The 20,201-nt window shown below is 37.7% G+C and overlaps 2 protein-coding genes across 4 annotated transcripts in view; one reads left to right on the top strand and one right to left on the bottom strand.

Moving 5' to 3' along the window:
* The window catches only part of st14 (ST14 transmembrane serine protease matriptase), a 37,795-nt gene extending 29,602 nt beyond the window's left edge, over positions 1–8,193 (top strand). For both annotated transcript variants that reach the window (XM_082179117.1, XM_082179116.1), the window contains exons 13-19: positions 333–440; positions 838–951; positions 1,738–1,857; positions 3,178–3,358; positions 4,457–4,728; positions 4,997–5,133; positions 7,833–8,193. In XM_082179117.1, the coding sequence (XP_082035243.1) occupies positions 333–440; positions 838–951; positions 1,738–1,857; positions 3,178–3,358; positions 4,457–4,728; positions 4,997–5,133; positions 7,833–7,994 (1,094 nt within the window). In that variant the 3' untranslated portion in view covers positions 7,995–8,193. The remainder of the gene's footprint in view (positions 1–332; positions 441–837; positions 952–1,737; positions 1,858–3,177; positions 3,359–4,456; positions 4,729–4,996; positions 5,134–7,832) is intronic.
* A 3,602-nt stretch (positions 8,194–11,795) lies between these two features.
* Positions 11,796–20,201, bottom strand: part of kirrel3l (kirre like nephrin family adhesion molecule 3, like) — a 41,633-nt gene continuing 33,227 nt past the window's right edge. For both annotated transcript variants that reach the window (XM_082179118.1, XM_082179119.1), the window contains exons 9-15: positions 19,771–19,897; positions 19,354–19,454; positions 16,912–17,110; positions 15,079–15,186; positions 14,762–14,871; positions 14,278–14,367; positions 11,796–14,025 (exon numbers count right to left, since the gene is read on the bottom strand). In XM_082179118.1, coding sequence (XP_082035244.1) covers positions 13,528–14,025; positions 14,278–14,367; positions 14,762–14,871; positions 15,079–15,186; positions 16,912–17,110; positions 19,354–19,454; positions 19,771–19,897 — 1,233 coding nt within the window. In that variant the 3' untranslated portion in view covers positions 11,796–13,527. The remainder of the gene's footprint in view (positions 14,026–14,277; positions 14,368–14,761; positions 14,872–15,078; positions 15,187–16,911; positions 17,111–19,353; positions 19,455–19,770; positions 19,898–20,201) is intronic.

The following is a 20,201-nucleotide window of genomic DNA, read 5'->3' as shown; positions in this document are numbered from 1 at the left end:
TGTATAAGTAATTATAAATTATAGCATTCTGAGAAATTAGGTGTTTTTGGTTCATAAAATGAACGCTATGTTTTGATCATTTTTGAAATCATTAAATGTTTCTGGAAATAGGAAGTCAATTCATACTGAAATAAATTACATGTAAATTCTGTTTTGAATTATAATTCTGCATCCTGTTTGCTACCTATCATTAGCCATTGAAATTGGGAATACTTGGAAATCTGTTATTTGAAACAACCTTTTCAGGACAGTATACATTGTACTAATATCTGACAAAGTTAGGTGATTCACATACATTTTGTATTATTCAGTATGTGTTTATAATGTTTCAGACTGTGATGAGGAACAGTTCTCTTGCAGTAATGGCCTTTGTAGGCCTCAGTTATTTGTCTGTGACCGAATGAATGACTGTGGCGACAACAGTGATGAGAAACAGTGCGGTGAGTTTCTCCTATTACATTTCAACAAACATAATTATAAATTTTGTTGCTCAGTTCAGCATTTACATTTCAGCAGTTAACCCCACTTGGAAACCCTGATCAAAAGGAAGTCAATTTAAATGAAACAAAACCCATTTAAGGATACACTAAGCATTCACACAGATCAAGCAGAGGCCTAGTAAAGCAGGATCTTGATGAGATCACACGATCAGCTGTTTTCTGGGATTCAAATAAACACTAGCTTAAGACGAACTTACCTTAAACTGGTATTTTCTTTGAGAACATCAACATATGTACACCTTTAACACTTGCTCCATTGTTGCATACTTCAAAAGGCCACTTTCTATTTTACCATTGAAGGACCCTTGATAAGGCTTTGTTTTGTTGTTCCTCCTAGGGTGTGGCACGGGTGAGGAAAGGTGCGGGGATGGCTCCTGCATCCCACAGAATTTTGTATGTGATGGGAAAAATGACTGTGCTGATGGCAGCGATGAGGTCTCCTGCTTAGGATGTGAGTGGATTTAACTTACTGATCACTGACTGCCTTTCCATAGAGCTTAACACTAGGTTGGTCAAGTTTGTTCTGTAAGCTTATCTGCATTGCATAATGTCTATTATGAGAACCAGACTTGGTCACAAGCAACAAACTAACTTAGTACTGAGTGAGATTTGGGACCATGCTGTGTGTGTGTTATCTTAGGGTCTCTATTGTCAGAAAGATCAGTTTAGGTAAAAACTAAAAGACTGTCATCACAGTAAATGGCCAGCCACTGAAAAGGTGAACTAAAATATTAAAAGTTTTAGGACATTTCGGAATGCTTTAAATTGAACTTTAATCAGACTTTTTCAGCCATTAAGCTGCTGTATTTGCATCTTCTTTTTTCTTCTAAATAATCTTCTACTGGCTGTGTTTCTCCACTTCTTTGACATTTTGACATTGACATTTACATTCACAATAAATATTGAGTACCATTACATACATTATTAACCTGCTTTTAATTATGCATAGACTCTTGTGATGGCAATAGCTTCAACACTTAGGCTGAAACGGTAGTGAAATCACACATGTTGGTCTTTTCCAACTTGTTCAGCCCTTATTTACTTCCCACTCTTTCTATCCCAAAGTTGTTCATTGTTTTTGTATCCTTCAGCAGAGATAAGTGACCTATCCAACAATCAATAGGCCTGATCAATAAGCTGGCTCTTGCTTGGTCTTTCAGGTCTTTGATGATAAAAAGAAGCTGCAATTGATGGTTTATTCGTTCAAGTTTTACTTTATGCTCTCTTCCTCTCTTAGCGCCTGGTCTCTGCAATGATTTCTCCTTCAAGTGTAAAGACAAGCAGTGTGTAAACAAAGTGAACGCAGAGTGTGATCGCGAAAACGACTGCTCAGATGGTTCGGATGAACAGGAATGCAGTAAGTCACATTGTTTAATGTATTTTTTTCACTCACAAACAAAAGTGAAGACACTCTTTTAGTCTGGACAAAATATGGGCAGTAACCATTCAACACACAAAGTTATTCAATATTAAGAACTTAGATTAATTTGCAGCTGTGATGATATTTAGAACAACAGCACTGTTGCTCATGAGATATTTGTTAAATACATAATTGAACTGTGGTGCTCAGGTGTGTATTTCAGCTATTTCACAATGATTGGCTCATCCAGTCATATATTTGATATTATTTTATTTATTTTGTTATATTATATTATATTATACTTGTCATCGAATTCCTAGTAAAAATAAATCTAATTAGGGATGCACAATTTGCATGATATGGATTATCTGTGGTGGTGTTGTTTTATGAATCAGTATCAGCCAATATTTGAAGATTTAGATCATCATCTTGTGCTAATTTAAAGGCAGATCAGTTATGGCAAAGATTTTACTCCTAACAACAGACGGTCTTGAAGTGATGTGCTACAGTCTTTTAATTTATTCTAAGATTTAGGTCAACTAGCAGCGATTTAGATTATGGCAAAAAATAAGTACAGCAGCTTTTATTAATATTAATTTGAAATGCACAGTAAAATCTCTTTTAGAAAAACTCTTTTAGAAAACCCAGCTAATGGTTCAAATTATTTACAGTACCGGTAGTTATAGATTTAGTTATGAAACAGTATAGATTTATAATATATAATATGTAAGAGAATACAATTACCGCCCATGCAGCTCTAGTGTCTTTATTGCATAATTATTTGAAGATAATGAGCTTCCCAGTGTTTTCACAAGCTTTTGGTGTTTCAGCGCATTTCAAAACTTTAAAAACAATTGTCATTTCCAGAAGTTGCTGAATAATCGACAATGCGGTAATTAGTGTGGAAAAAAATTCACGTTAAAGCCCAAAGCCATTATACTTATTTTATGAAATTGTACTTGACATTTCTTCATTCTTTCTACTTCTTTTATAGGCCTCAGGGTTGCTAGTTTCTTTTTCCTTCCCTCATTGTGTTTTTATCAGCCAGCACGGTTCGTTTCTCCATATATCTGCCTTGTTATGATTCTGCTTGAGTCCCGCTAAAGGCCGACGGTCCTGTGAGTCAGAGCAGATGTTTCGAGAAACTCGAACTTTCAATGCTAACATTTTTTTTGCAGCTAGCCCTCTGATCTTATCCCTGCTGGTCTCGAACAAGACCTCCTTAACCTCTCATCTCAGCATGCCAATGAAATCTCTTCCGTTGTCTTTCTTGAAGTCTCTCTTTGTGTTTGAACCATTCCTACAATTTGGTTTCAGACTGTGGAGTCCGGCCATACAAGCACAACCGTATTGTGGGTGGGCAGAACGCAGATGTGGGGGAATGGCCGTGGCAGGTCAGTCTACATTTCAAGACCAACGGACACACTTGCGGCGCCTCAATCATCTCCAACAAATGGCTGCTTTGTGCTGCCCACTGCTTCATCCAGCCTAGTGCAGAGTGAGTCGGTTTATTGCATCTCTGTTTTATTTTGTCTGTTAGCTGTAGTTGATATCATCAGAGGCATGAATTAGACATTTGCTAAGTATCTTTCTCCATTAAATTTGTGCTCAAACATTTTGGTCAAAGACTGAGCTTGTATTTATTCCCATTGGCCAGCAGGTGGAGCACAAGACATGGCATAAAATCATATTTTACCTTGATGAGTTATTCCAACATGTTTCTGAGACTGAAGCACGAAAGCTGAACTGAAAGATAATTCGCTCTCCTGAGCTATGCTTTCACCATGAAATCAAAATTGACCCCATTTTACTTTGTTAATAAACGTTTCTGGTCTTTTTTTTTTTTGTGAATGATACATCAATGCACAAATGTCTTTCTTCAAAATGTAATAACTTGTTCCACCTCTGAAATGACTTTGCTTTTCAGCTGAAATTACCAAGCCCAGTTATTTTTCAGTCCCTTTTCATTTACACTACCGGTCAAAAGTTTAGAATAATTAGGATTTTATGTTTTTGAAAAAAAGAAAAGAAGTAGTCTCCTATGCTCACCAAGGCAGTGTTTATTTGATTTAAAAACACTGTAAAGACAGTAATTTTGTGAAATATTCACACTATTAACCTTCCATTCATTAAATAATTCCATAAAAATAATAAGCAGCAAAAACAGTTTTTAACATTGGTAAGAACCATTATTAAAAATTAAGCACCAATAATAATTGATTAGTGAGCACAAATTCATACAAATTTAGAATGATTTTTGACACTATTTAAAATATATTCAAATAGAAAACAGGTATTTTAAATTGTAGTAATATTTCACAATATAACTGTTTTTACTGTATTTTTGATCAAATAAATGCAGCCTTGGAGAGCAGAAGAGACTTCTTTTTAAAAAAAATATTCCAAAACTGGTCCTATAAACACAGCTTTTCACAATCCTGACCGTACATTTTTATTTTTTCTCATTAAATCCGATTTCCTGTCAAAATACAGACTTGAAATGGCGTTCAAATCCATTTGCTGTTGACCTTTCAAAACATCTGATTTAAACAACTAACCTCCAAAACAACATTGTGTTCATTTTCTCTTCCAACAGCTACAAAATGACATCCAGCTGGCTGACGTACAGTGGTCTGCGGGACCAGAACATCCAGGACGGCTCTGTTCAGCAGCGTACTTTGAAGACCATCATCACCCACCCAAGCTACAGTGAGATGACCTACGATTATGACATCTCCTTGTTGGAACTGAGCCAGCCATTGAACTTCAGCAACACCGTGCATCCCATCTGCCTTCCAGCATCGACCCACGTCTTCTCGGCCGGCAGTTCCTGCTTTGTGACGGGCTGGGGCGCGCTCCGAGAGGGAGGTGAGACAGCTTGTGTGCCTGAGGGCTGCCCTTTGCGTTTGGAGCTCCGCTTTTTCATGAGATACCTTTGGAATTGTGCCTCACAAGTTTGACATTTATCAATCCCTTGTCTCAGTGTCACTTAGCACAACTTTTGTTATACGATTTTGTTATTTGTGGAATCGCATAACTAATTCTAATAAATGTTTCAAATTATGGCTGTGAGTAAAGATGCTTTTTGGTATTGGTATGGTTCTCAAAGGACTAATGATTTATGTATGTGTTGTAGGAAGTGCTGCAGCAATCCTGCAGAAAGCAGAAGTTAAGGTGATTAATGATACAGTATGCAACATGGTGACCGAAGGTCAGGTAACCTCTAGAATGATGTGTAGCGGCTACCTCACCGGAGGTGTGGATGCTTGTCAGGTAAAAAAAACATTCACATGTTTTTATTTTATTTTATGAAATCACACTGAATCTGATATTTTCATTTCGATCTGGGTTACTTACAGTATATGTACTGTACCGGTCAAAAGTTTAGAAACATTACTATTTTTTATGTTTTTAAAAGAAGTTTCTTATGCTCATCAGGCCTGCATTTATTTGTTTAAAAATACAGAAAGAAAAAAAATCATTTTGTGAAATATTATTACAATTTAAAATAATGGTTTTCTACTTTAAAATAGCATTTATTTCTGTGATGCAAAGCTGCATTTTCAGCATCATTACTCCAGTCTTTAGTGTCACATGATCCTTCAGAAATCATTCTAATATCTGATTTGATACTCAGTTGTTATCAATGTTGGAAAAAGTTGTGCTGCTTAATATTTTTTTGGAACCTGTGATACTTTTTTCAGGATTCATTGATTAATAAAAAGTTTATAAAGAAAAGCATTTATTCAAAATAGAAATCTTTTCTAACAATGATAAAAAGTGATATTTAAAAATGTATAATTGAACACATCCTTGCTGAATAAAAGTATTATTTCTTTAAAAAAATATATAATAACTAACTTTTGAACAGTAGTGTGTATTGTTTCAAAAGATTTCTATTTTAAAGAAATGCTGTTCTTTTTTTAAACTTTTTATTCATCAAAGAATCCTGAAAAAAGTATCACAAGTTATAGAAATATTAAGCAACCGTTTCCAACATTGATAATGGATCAGAATATTAGAATGATTTCTGAAAGATCATGTGACACTGAAGACTGGAGTAATGATGCTGAAATTTCAACTTTGCATCACAGAAATAAATTATATTTTATAGTATATTCAAATAGAAAAACATTATTTTAAATGTAAATAATATTTCACAATATTACAGTTTTTGTTCTATATTTTTGATCAAATAAATGCAGGCTTGATCAGCACAAGAGACTAGTAGTATTACGCTTGTAGTAGTATTATAAGTGACTTGAGTGTGGACTATCTAGTCAAATATACAGTATATATTTTTAAATGTTGTCAATCTAATGTAACATAAAATAATGCAAATCATTATATTAATAATAAAATATTTGTAAATGTTTGATGGTATGTTTTAGGAAAAAAAGAATGTCTATAGGTGGCGTCACATTGGATTTAGGTGGAATTTTGTTGGGGAAAAGGGTCCACCGTTAATAGTGTAGTGATGTATAAAGTTTCTGATGGTCAACGTGGCGAACTGAACGATGCCAAATCTACGTGCAAAATTGTTCACCCTCAATCTTAATTCCAAATTGTGTGGATTACTATTGAAATTACTAATTCAACTGTGAAAATGTGTCAATGCGACCGCACCTTAAGGGCTATTATCCCAATATTTTTCTAAAATTAGCATTTACAGAGTTACAATAATAACACCCTCAATGCAGCTAAAAAGCTTTCTAACTAAAACATGCACAAAGATTACACATTTATTGAATGGTAATGAATTCAAGGTGGTTTAATAGCCATTTAGATGCATTGTCAAGCCTTTTTCATCCTGTTCTATTCATTCAGAAACACCTACAGTACAAATATGACATGAGCATAATGCCATCAAAGTGTTCAGCTAATGTTGTTGTCTTCCTGCAGTGTGTGTACACCCTCGTAGTGGAGAAGATTAATTATTCTACCTTGTTCCCTGATATTTAAATGAGCTGATTTCCATAATTTCTACTTCTATCGCACTTGTTATTCATCTTGCTTTCCCCTTCTGAACGCTCTGTGCGTCTCTCTTATTCTGGGTGTAATCTTCTTTTCCTCGCACAGGTTCCGGTCCTGGTCTTGTGACTCCTTTCTGTCTTTCTCTCCAGCTATAGGAGCTCATAGATTTCTCTCTCTCTCTCTCTCTCTCTCTCTCTCTCTCTCTCTCTCTCTCTCTCTCTCTCTCTCTATCTCTCTCTATCTCTCTCTATCTCTCTCTCATCTCTCTCTCTCTCTCTCTCTCTCTCTCTCTCTCTCTCTCTCTCTCTCTCTCTCTCTCTCTCTCTCTCTCTCTCTCTCTCTCTCTCTCTCTCCATCTCTCTCTCTCTCTCCATCTCTCTCTCTCTCTCTCTCTCTCTCTCTCTCTCTCTCTCTCTCTCTCACCTCCCAATTCAAATATGCTTTATTGCCACGTCTGTTTACATTGCAATATTGGCAAAGTAATTAAGAGCCGAATTGTATTACACACAAAACAAATCATTCAGGAATAATAGTAATGGAATGAAATGACACAGTAAATAAGCAGCTTAAATTAGAGGTACAAAATAATAAATGATAAGTGATTACAATAATAATTAAAATGTTTGCAATTGCTTCACACACCCTCCTTTTTTCTTTCTATTTTCTCACACACATAATCATCACTTCATCTCCACTTTTAATTTCAAGCAATTTATTTGCATGATTGTTTTATATACAATATTGCCAAAGCATTGATATACACAATAAAAAAGTCTCCAGTAATACTAAAATAAATAACCACAATAAATATACAATACATTAAAATAATATAAACATTCATTAATGAACATTCTCTTGAATAGATCAACAGGCAACTCTTGAATATGGTGATCAAATATGTTTTGTTACATAAGTCCTCCATGCATTTTGGTCTTTTTCAAACAGTTTTGGAAAACGTGGAATGATATTTTAAAGTGTCTTTCTTTTGGCTTCCGTAGGGAGACTCGGGCGGGCCTCTTGTGTGTCAATCCGATGTTGGCATATGGTTCCAGGCAGGCATAGTGAGCTGGGGAGAAGGCTGTGCTCGGCGGAACAAGCCTGGCGTCTACACGCGTGTCACCAAACTACGGGACTGGATCCGTCATATCACATCCGTATAGTGGAGCCTGGACCTGCAATCATACGACAACCAAAGCAGAAGAACAGAAATGTTCAGCTCCGTGAATATTTAGTACAGTATGTGAGACCACCTGGTTGTTTTCGTAATAGCATTTTCATTCAGTGACCATTCGGTTGGCTTATCAGTGAGGTTTTCAATAGCTGTATCAATCTAAAGTTGAGTTCATCTTTAGTCAATCATCTTTAGTCAACCAAATAAAAAAACTTCATAAAATACATGCAGATTCAACTATAATGAGCATATATATATACTCATTATAGTTGTGAACATTATAGTTGTATCACTGTGATGCACTGTTACACTCATTTACCAACTTTCATTTGTTCAAATCTGATTTCTTGAACAGAAACTTCATAAATGGCACTTAGAGATCAAACAGTCCTATGATGAGACTTCTGACCTGGTGGAATTCATGTTGTTATCTTTCTGAATTATGTTCTGTTTTATACAAATCTTTTAACTTTTTCTTATGCTCAAAACGTGCCTTTATTCCAAAGACTGGACTGGACCTCTTCTCAGAAACAATGACTCTTTTGTTTCAGACTTTGGAGCGAGATTCAGTTCCTACAATTTTTTTTTTTTTTTTTGTGAAGGTCAAAAGCTTCTTTGCAATCTAGAAATTTCTGTAAGCATCCCACTCAGGCTGACCTTCTTTCCTCACATCTGTGTGATCTCAGGACCTCAGTGGCAAAGCTCTAAAATGGAGGATTAGGTAAAAAATAGGATATTTCCGTCATCCATTTGCCAATACAACCAAGGCCAACATAGGTCACTAACTTCTGCTGCATGTTTAAGTTCCAGCCAATCGATGTCAAAGCAGTTGGCTGAAACAACCTAGCAGGATGGTCTCTGCTTCAAAGAGACCTAAGCATATTGAGGAATCTATAACGCCGGATCCTCAAAGACTTGGCAAGTTTCTTTCCCGTGGAAAGTCCACTTGCTTAAGTAGGCCTAAGAATTTCAGGCTTTGTAGTGTATTGATTTAATTTTCCAGGAGGTACAAGAGATATAAGCTGTATTTTGAGGGATGTCAAGCAATGGATTATATACTCGGGTTTAGCATATAGCATCATGATGTACAATTTGACCTGTTAAGGGCTTTCGTTTTAAAATTGTGAAAATTTCAAAAAGCTTTTTAAATTAACTACAATGACAATATGGCTTTAAGTGTCTGGTTGACTAACATTTGTAAATATTTAACATGCTTTTTAAATGCAAATTTAGCAGATTACTTTTCTGTTTAGTTTCAATGTGTTTTCTATTTAAACACTATGCAAATGTTTTAATGTATTCAAATTTCCCAAGAGTTTACTATTTTCTCTTGAAAATAAAATACATGGTGGTTTTACATTGTCATATCTTTTTTTCTTCTTCTTCAGAATACAACATTTTTGCTTAATTTTCCTTGTAATTTAATTTCCCCCTGAAAATGCAAATGTAGTATAAAAAAACAACCGAAAACTGTTTTTATCAATATTAAATTAGCTGGCCTTGGCATAACCAACATCATATCAGCATTGCCTTCAACAATTATTTGCCCATAAATCAGTGGTCTCCTAATGGAGAAGGAAACACATCTTCTCTTTTCAGTTGATAAAATTGAGAACCCAAAGCGTGACTTTGTTACAGTTGTGAATGTACTTAGTTTTGACCTTGCACCAATTAAAAAGCTCTAGGTTTAATTAAGTGTTGCACTGCAACAGTTGTTTTAAATGGTTGGCAGAGTATTGAACTTAAGCTAATTACATGCCAGATTTGACCTTGTATGAGCTTTAGATTGGTGCTCAACCTTTTATATTATCTCCAATTGATGTCATAACAACTCTTGCACTTAGCATATTGCACAGTAATATGGTATCTAGGCAGCCAAAGGTCACTATCACTTGATTGAAACAAAGAATTTTGGTAAATAAAATGACTGAATGAAATCCAGCTATAAGCATTAGTTTAACCAATTTTTCCATACTGTATTTCCGTTAGCTTACTGATATGTACAGACCTATTTTTTACAGTCTATGCTACGACTGACAATAGTTCACGTCGTTTTAATGGCGAGCTTCATCTTGCATCATAAATATTCAAATGTATGCAAATAACTTGAAAGTTGAGGTCGGCATCCAGCAGAGCTGCGTGTTCGGTGAGTAGATTTAAAAATTTTTTTTTTTTTTTGCGAAGTTATTTGGTGTTTTTGATCAATTTCATTGTTTTTAATAGAGAAACCACGAAATATGTAAATTTGTACTTACAACGTTAATAAGTTGCCGATACACCTCCATAGGATAGCAGGTTTGGCGCTCCGGTCATAACATTACCTCAGAACAAGATATTGATTTCTTTTCCCATGTGTGTCAGGAGATTAGGGGACTAGTTTAGCCGAATTAACTCCTTATTCATGGCAGTCAGGGAAAAATATCATTTGGAAATAGGCTACCTAGGGAGTTTAAATTGTGTGGAAAAATGAATAAAATTTTGAAGAGTCGTAATTTATTTTTCAAATACAATGTTATAAATATTGTTGTATGACTATTCTATCTGTCCAATAAAATTGTATGCCTATCAAATGATTATTTCACAGTCAGCATAACTATTGGATAGCTAGTTAAAGTATTATTAGCCCGTTTAAAACCTGGCAAAAAAAAAAAAAAAGGACTTTACACTTGAAAAAACATGCAGACAAATTGGTCGCTGTTGTGTCGAATTTTGTGACCCTAGGCGCTGTACTGACAAATTGCTGATTTCTTTTTTATTATATTTTTTGGTGCTACCATCTAACAAATAACACATCATCCGTGGATAAATAACACACCATCCACAACTGTTGTAAGTTTTGGTCTATCTTGCACTAGCCAGCGTTACACTTGTACTGACACCTGTCGCATATGTGTGCATGCAGCATCGTGCAACAGTAAAGGTTCAGTATAAAAGTTGGGGGGGGAGGGGGGGGGGGGGGGGGGGGGGGGGATTACCGATTTGTAAATACATTTAACGTTTTTTTTATTTTTTATTAGGCTATGTATTTAGGAATTTATGTCACAACTACACCAGTACAGCTGCTCAACTCATCTGTCTGTCACTACTAGAGGTACCACAACATACAGTGACACGTTCCCCATCATTGTCAGTGGCACATGATGCAATCCATCGGCACTTTACAAGTTTTAGTGGCACATGCCAATGAAAACCGGATGTGCCACTAAGCATAGTGACGTGCGTAATATGCCATGCCACTTAATGTTAATGCCTCCTCTCTCCAGTATGTATCTATGCACTCTTGTGCACTCTGTTGGGTTAATTGTGTATTTTTGGCAGTGATAGTTTGCAAGGGATGATGACAGCTGATGGAAACATGACCCTGAATTTACCAGAGTAGCCATCCGTTTTTGTTTTGTTTAGCCATTTGTTTAATGCTGAGTACGTGTTTGTGTCTTCAACACTCCCTGCGGTGAAGCTCAGCATGACATGATGAAATCTGAGAGACTGGGTGACATGACAAGATAATGTTGTCACACAACACCCGCTCCGTCAGCGCAATATTTCGTTGCGTTGGGGGAGACGGCCTGTGCCTGCTATGTTTGATACTCAGACAGCGGGAGGCTTGGGAATCTCATCCGTCTTTATTAAAAACCCTGCTGTCGCCGCGGGAATAAGAGAATCAACATAGGCATCACTGCTAATTTATGTATTCATCAACTCGGCAGCCCCGGTATTGTTTGTCCTCATTCCCTCATGACATTTGACGAGACCCAGCGATGTGTGCCAAACTCACTCCAGTCAGAGCAGATATTATTTGAAATGGTTTTATTTAAATATAAATATGTGTACAAAGTTACAAGCAACAATAGCTCATTTTTTAGCAAATAAAATCATTTGAACATTATTAAAAAAGAAACGGAAGGAAAAAGTCAATTAGTTGTGTAACACTTTTCACCTCTCCAAAACTGATAAGTAACATGGGGTAAAAAACCGTTGTGAACCAAATAAAGTCAACTCAAAGATATAGATATATGCATTTTAGAATATAAAGGTACTTTACAATAGAGCAGCTTACACGCTGTACATTAAGGCTTATATAAAATATAAAAATAAAGACAAGCAATGTTTTGTTTCACGTATCTTACAGTTCAATTTGACTTTTTTTTATCTTTCCAAATGGAGCCAACCATTCAGGCTTAAAGGAAAATGGCAGTATGGAAACCTCCAAATGCAAGTCTCCATGATCGAATTGACAAAGGGTGCAGTAAGCGGTTTCTCACACAAGGAACAAACAGATGAGAAGAAATGCTGAATACGTTCACGTACACACATCATCTGCATGCAACAGACAGGAGTGAATTTCCCAACAATTTGTACAGTCATTGAAGTGGCTCTAAGTGGATATGGACAGTACTGCATTTTACTTGCTATTTCTTTTTCTGTTTTTTTTTTTCTTCTTCTATGTAAACATGTTGGTGCTACCTGACGGTGTCAGCAATGTCAGCATGACATAACAGTCACCTTGGCACACTCTGTATTTAATAACATACAGTGGTCACATAAGGAACATTACAAGAGTATTACTGCACGCTGCAAGACCGTGTGGTAATTTAGGTTTGCCGTACATGGCTTGGCTTAAGAAATCATGGTCCCGAAATGGGCTCTACTCTGAACTCTGCAACAAATTCTTGAGAGCATAATTTAAAAACACTGCACCTCTAAATTAGCTTCTTTGGGGATTGGCCAATCCTGGTTCCATCAAACAGACAGAAATACATTTTATGGATTTTGTCAATTTTTTTATTATTGTTTTTTATTTTTTAACCAAAGCATTCCAGATTCCAGTTTCCTGCACTGGTCCATTGAGACTTTACATAAACACTCTCTTGAGAGCCCAACAGCAGTGCAGATTGCAGATAGAGCTTCTGAAGAAATATCTCAGGGTGAGCGCATCTTCTGCCTTCTTCTGCTCCCCTGCTTTGTGGATTGAACTTTGAGCCACTTTGTGTAGGCAAGACATGTTGTCATTGATACACAAATGTGCTTACAATTCCATCAGCATGCCAACAAACACATTTATTTTTTATTTTTTATTTATTTTTTTTTTACTTTTTATTTCATGTAATTTTGATTGTTTCAGCATAGTGTCATGGGCTTGTCCCCATTTACAAAGGTTAGTTCATGAGGGCACTTCTCCACAGCACTGTTCTCTCTCCAAGATCTAGAAGAGTTAGTGCTGGAGAAATTTTGCAGAAATACAGTGCAACGAATTGACGGACAGTGTTCATTTCCCCTAAAGTTCAGCATTTGGGCGAAGAAAATCACTTGCTTGAAGGTGACTTCTAAGCTTAAGTGGCACGTCGTAGTTCTTTTGAAAGAAGTTTCTCATCGATCCAACATTCACTTCAAGACAGCAATAAAGCTTTTCCGCCTTTAGTATCTCAGTTTAAAGTTTGCTTAATCCCTCCTGAAACCAATTCAGAAGAATGTCCTTGTGACACTGATCATGCCAGACCCTCAGCAGGGCTTTTAGGGAGCCTTCACACATGAGTCTGCATGCGTTGCTGCGAGGGCCGCCCATAGTCTGACTGCTGTGACGACACCTGCGAGGATGCGTATGAGAAACGGGAGGAGCTAGATACTTTGCTGGCCTGGTCTGAATGCTCGTATCCGTCAACCTTTTCGAAGGAGGCGGGTTTGACGTAGCTTGTAAAGGCGCGACCGTAGGTGGCGGGCAGGTAGGCAGAGCCTGCATAGACTGGCTCCTGGGGGTAGATGGTGGGAGTTTGCTGTTGTTGTTGTGGTTGTTGTGACTGCTGTTGCTCATAGGTGGTGCGTGTGGCAGGGGTTGTGGCGTAACGCTGGGAGAAGTCATAAATCCGAGGCTGAGTGGACTGTTGGCCATATAAGGGGCTCGGCGAGGGAAGCTGAGAGGGAGTGTAGACTGGGCGAGCATTAGGGACATATTCGGAGAAGCCAGTTCTCGTGATGTTGCGGTCCTCGTGAGCCCGCACATTGTAGTAGCCATTGGTGGGGTCCTAGGAAGAAAAAAACTTGTCAGAAAGATTTCAAATATTGTACTGAATTAAACACATTTAGGTGCTAGCTAGAAGTTTGTAATTCACCAATAACTGTAGGCTTTCTTGAACATTATCCAAACTTGTAGTGTAATACAAATATGTTTTCAGCAAGTTAGTGTTATTAAGTACAATAGTTTCCTCAATCCTTTGAAACAACCTTTTGCTTTTATCAGATTAACCATCAGATTCATGCTTTGTGAAATGTAATACCTTGATATCTGATCTCTCATCCTCCTCCTCCTCCAGTAGGTCGCTGTGCTCTGTGCGAGAGGTTCCTGGAGACTCACTGCTGTTGGGAGCCTGAGAAAAGAACAGAAATTTGGGTTAGAGACGGTTCAGTGTCTATGGTATGTTAAATGTCATACACTCATAATTAATAGTGTCCCTAGCTCCTGGTCTTATTGTAAACAAATTATCAGTAGATATTTTTAATAAGTAAAATATAATAAATGGCTGATGTCACTATAAGGCCTCTCATTTTTCTCGACATATTGTTTTCAAGACAAATATAGCCTAACATTTTGTTTTCTTATTGCATATCCAATTTCCCTTGGAAATATGCAACTATATTATAGAATTAAAATGGGCTGAGAACCCTGTTCTTGTTTTTCCTGCAGTATGGCACTTGAAAGGAACATATTCCTATCTATAAGAATATTCTGACCATTTCTGCATTGTTTTGAGAGGGGCTTACCATAGGCTCCTTCACATCCTCCTCATCGTCATTTCCTCTTGCTGCGTTGTGGTCACTGTGTACGATTTGTACGCGGATGTCGCTCTTAGACAGACGTGTGCCCTTTTTGCCTGGGTGAGGAAATAGCGCAGTGTATAGAGATTAATGAGGTGAACGGTGGGAAGATTTCCAGAGAGGTGAAAAGGTCAACACTGCTCCAGGCAAAGAGGTGGCCCCATAATTAACCTCTGTCTAGTTAGTTTGTTTGATTTCTACTGTATCATGTTTTTTGAGGAGGGAATAAGAACTCTCAGATAACATCTGACCTTTGACCTCACCTTTAGCAGTGTGGCGGCAGCAGATGGAAACCAGGGTAATGACACAAACGATGAAGACGCAGCCTCCGCCCACCGATGCTCCAATGATGATTAGCAAGGGGAGGGCCTCTATAAGGGAAACAGGTATTCTATTAAGCAACTATCTCTCAAATTGCAGAGATTGAAGACAACCCAAATTCAGGCTGCACATGCATTTCACAGCATTACAAGGTCAGTTACAAAACAAGTGGGTTTAATGATTTTATGTTTCGATTATATTGGTCACATAGCTTAGTTTGTCCTTCTACACTTTTTGTCCTGCCATAATCATATTTAGAGGTTGAAAAAAATGTCACCATAAATTTTATAGATCCTAATAGGGTTCATTTTCTTTTCTTTTTTTGCTTTAAACTTTGGGGCTAAAGTATGATTCAGACATGTTCTTGACAGTTATTTGTGAGATGATTTAAATTTCATATTATCAAAAGGTATGCCAGTTCTCCAGGTGATTAAAGGAAGGCTGTCTGCTTGACAAATGCGTTCTACCAGGAACTCTTTTTCCAAGCCACGTCCAAACTCAAGCGCAACATATAGAAATTCATCTAGTGTGATCCGCAGTGGCATCACAGGACCCAGCTATTGTCTCTAATCTCTGGTGGAAGAGGGGTAACCAGACCTGACATGCAGCGAGGCAGCCGACAGTAATCTAATTAGAGATTCCAGGAGATAGCACTGTCTGCCTCTCCAGAGACTTGGCTCTGCTGCCTTGATGCAAATTGCTGGCGAAGACCTTATTTTTGGTGTCTCCCAGTACAAAGGCTCAAGCCGTCTACCACGCTCTTAGTCTTATTTAAGCAAATTTAAGATGGTGCACTGTGCATACAAAATGTAACAGCCAGTGAAGCGTCACATACCCATGTCGTACATTAGGTCTTGATTTAATTCATTCAGGCTCAAAATCTATATCTTTGTTATGGAACGAATGTATTCATTAAGTCGACCATCTCCTGATTAAATGATATTGATTTGGTGGTGTATAATTAAGATTAGCACAGGGTTTCAGGGTGTTTTGAGATGCATTCCCTGCATAGAGCTGACTCAAACTGGATTACAGCTTGTCATGACTAATCTTAAATAAAAGGCACAAACTCTAAGGTGGACAAACCCTACAACTTACTGTCAGTGTTTTAAAATCAACCGTCCTTCAATTATTAAAGCAACGGTGCCAAACAGAGCTTGGCCCATACCCAAATCTAAAACCCCATGCCACTTTTCTCACTTTACTTTCTGTTGTTTGCTTCTCACCCCTCCATTTTGACTTTCTCAACCCAACATTTCTCAGAAAATTCCCCCAAACATTTCCTCGCTGATCTGCACTACCAGTCAAAAGTATGGACACACTTGACTGAATTTAGGATTCTCACAGTCTTCAGAACTTTTTGAAGCTAAAATGCATAAACGAAGAAGCTTGAATGCATAAAATTACTTTTTAGACAAATATAAAGTGTGCCTATGTAAAACTTTCTTAACAAAAAAACAATCAATACTAATTTCAATTCAATGTTTTTTTAAAAGCATCTCAGCTCAGAGATGTAAAAGCATGGATTGTACACTTCAAAGAAGCTAAAATATAAAATAGTTTTGATTTATTTAACATAAATAATTCATTTGTTTGATCATTACATCATTTCCATTCTTAATTTCATGTCATTTCATAATTTAATGACCACTACCATTCTAGAAGGTGGAACAAAGTAATAGTAAGGAATTAGGTGTGTCTAAACTTTTGACTGGTACTATATTGCTTGATGAAAGGATGTTTTACACAGGATAATTTGGCACGAGGACCCATACCTTGCTCTTCAAGAGTGACCAGTGCTGTGCCTGTACCGAAGCGGTTCCAAGCAGTGCAGTTGTATCGAAGCTGGAAATCTTGGGCCAGGGTCTCTGAGAGGATTAGCGAGGAGAGGACCCCTTGGTCACTGTTTACTGTCTGCACGGAGAAACGACCAGAAGAGCCAGATGACAAGATCATGTCACCAAATGTCCACACCTGAGGAGGAAGAGACAACAAGGTGTAAGGCACAGAGACAATCTTTTTCTCACATTTTAAAGGGTTAGTTCACCCAAAAATTGAGCAAAGACACTTTTGTGCGCAAAAAGTAGCACACAGAAGCGCTGCGCTGTTACATTACGTGAACTCACGTCAGAGGCCCACACAGAGGAAAATGAATAGCTGAATAAAATCGTTATTTAAATTTTTTTGCGCACAAAAAGTATTATTGCGCTTGATAAACTTATGGTTGAGCCAATGTAGTCACTTGGACTATTTTAAACATTGTCTTTTCTAACTTTCTGGGCCGGCAAGTTTCGATCCCATAGAGGGCTATGGAGGAGTGATCCAGCTCTCAGATTTAATCAAAAAAATCTTAATTTGTGTTCCGAAGATGAACAAAGTCTTACGGGGTTGGAACAACATGAGGGTGAGTAATTACTGACAGAATTTTCATTTTTGGGTGAACTAACCCTTTAAGCAAGCATGAAATGTTTACAACCGATTACAACAGTTACAACTGATTTTATTGATTTGATCATGAAAAGGTAAGAGGGATTCTTGATGTCAAGCAGAAAGTTCGTAATTTTTATTTATAAAACGCACTATTGAATCATTTACAATATGACCAGGAACATGTATTAAGTAAGGATGTCCCGTGCTGATCTCAAGGATCGCGATCAGGGCTGATTAAGAATTTTTTTAACTGATCGGCTATCCTAAGCCCGATCCTTTATTTTAAAACAGATGTCAATGCGGTGTTGTACAGTAGGTGGCGATATGCATTTTCAAGTGGGTTTTCCAACTGGAGAGAGAGAGAGAGAGAGAGAGAGCATCTTATTATTAGAATTATAGGTCTGTGTGTGTGTGTGTGTGTGTATTGGCCTATATATATATATAATTACTGTAGTAGTAGTAGTAGTAGTTATATTGGAATCATTCAGTTGATTTTGATAATTGAGTTTTTTTACAATTTACATTTGAGTCCTGAGAAACTCTCTGCACATCCCTGTATACATTGAATTGATTTTAATACATCTAATGTACTTAAAATTTGCTCCAAGCACTAAGAAAATACAAGTATCAGATCGGAACTCTAAATCAGCAGATATTCGGATCGGATCAGGGGCACCTGATCTGAGAAAACCTGATCGGGACATTCCTAGTATTAAGTGAATGGGGTCCATTTTGATACCAGGTTGACTTAAAACATCATTATAAATTTAACCCTAGTCCAACCAGCACAGCAACAAAAGTGGCATTTTGAGCATTAAAAGAATTAAGGACATGGATATAAACAATTGTCAACCCAGTACTAGACATTCAGTGTCTTAAACTCAGTGTCAGAGATTAGAATCTTGTGCTCGCTGTCATGTCGAGTTGGTTTACCAACAGTGTTGTGCCTCGGTTTGCGAAAAAGAGCTTTGTGAAAAAGCGTGCAGGGAAGACAAGTAGCTCCTGTCTAGCAGAAGGTCAGTCTGAAATCTCAAAGCTACTCAGAGAGAGAGAACAAGCCATTGTTTCTTCACTTCACCTTTCTGGCAAAGAGGTGAAATAGCATCTCAGAGAAGTCCTCCCTTGACTGGCCTGAGGTGAAGGAATAACAGGCAATAACACCCTGAATCCCCACCTGTCACTGTTTCCAGGACTAGATTTTTTTCTTCCTCTCCGATTCCTTCTTTGCATCATTGCTTTTAGTTACTCTTGCTTCCATCTGTCTCTGTGTATCTCTATGCTTCCCCCTTCTTCTCGCTGCCTCTCCAACTTAGACCCTAATTATCCACTGAAATGCCTTCCCACGTACTATGAGGTCATGGGAGGTCAGCAGTGCTATGCACTAATTGCTCGTCGTTGAAGAGGAGCCTAGAGGGCTGGAGGTCTTCTCTGCAGACCCTGGCATTAGTGCAGTTCGCCTCTGCACGCTTGAGGGTGGAAGAGGTGAGATACAGGATCAGCCCTCTCATCGAGCGCTCTCTAATAGGGGAACGGGGCTGTGTAGCTGCGCAAGTGTATATTTGTGTGGGTGTCAGATATGGAAAGACAGGGAAAGAGAAACAGGAGCAAGGAAAGAGAAGATATTGGTGGAAGGAGCGGGGAAGGGAGCTTGAGCGTGTGATGTGTACACACAGAAAGCACCTGCTCAAGGGAGAGGCTCACAAACAAACTTGTCAGGAATAAGGCTAGACTAAGCATCAGATAGCTAGCAAACACACACATACAGAAATAGGAGGAAGTATACTTACGATCTTGTCAGGAGGAGGGCTGCTGCCCACCAGACACTCCAGTTTGCCCTTGGAATGCTTGACGGCCTGCTGCGTGGCCTCAACCGTGATGATGGGAGGGCCTGTAGTGTTTGTGTGAGATAGAGAAACAGAGATGAAGAGAAATCGTACTTACTAAGGGTGCTAATGAAAGCAAAGAAGACACAGAGCTGATGGTCCTTGTGCACTCAAGACTAACTGCATGAGTCATGCACATAAATATAAAGCTCATAAATTAAGGAAGCAATTCACTGATTAATAGTAAAAAATTACAGCTTTTGTTCCAAACCCTAGTAAAAGAATCCAACTCATGGTTTTGGAACAGAGCATATCATGGATAAAATCTGGAAAGTACAAGAGAGAAAAAACAAATGAAATAAAAAGACAGCATTTGGTTACCATTGACAGTTAGAGTTACATCTCTCTCGGCCACACCAATACGTGGCACGATGGCTTTGCAGGTGTACGTCCCAGAATCTTCTTGGGTGACTGCCTTCAGCTGCAGGGTGTTACTATTGCTGAGCACCTATTAAATAAAATGAACAAGAATAGCCTGTGTTCAGATATGTTGCTATATCAAGACATTTATCATCAAGTGACCACAGATATAAACATCAGGTAAGAGCTTGCCACAAACCACATGTCAATAATTTATACCAACAGATTACCACACACCAAATATAACTATACACTTTCTATCAAATATCTGTATGACAGTGCCTGTCTATATGTGTTTGTAATATTGATGTTTTTCACTTCCTGTTAAAGTCTTATCTTTCTAGCAAGTTGTGGAATGAAAATCATTACAGCATTTCAATATTTCCCCAGGA

This window comes from Leuciscus leuciscus (assembly GCF_965113295.1).
Source record: "Leuciscus leuciscus genome assembly, chromosome: 9".
NCBI classification, from domain to species: Eukaryota; Metazoa; Chordata; class Actinopteri; order Cypriniformes; family Leuciscidae; genus Leuciscus; species Leuciscus leuciscus.
Note: the sequence above shows the minus strand (reverse complement) of the source record. Positions and strands in the feature narration are given on the sequence as shown.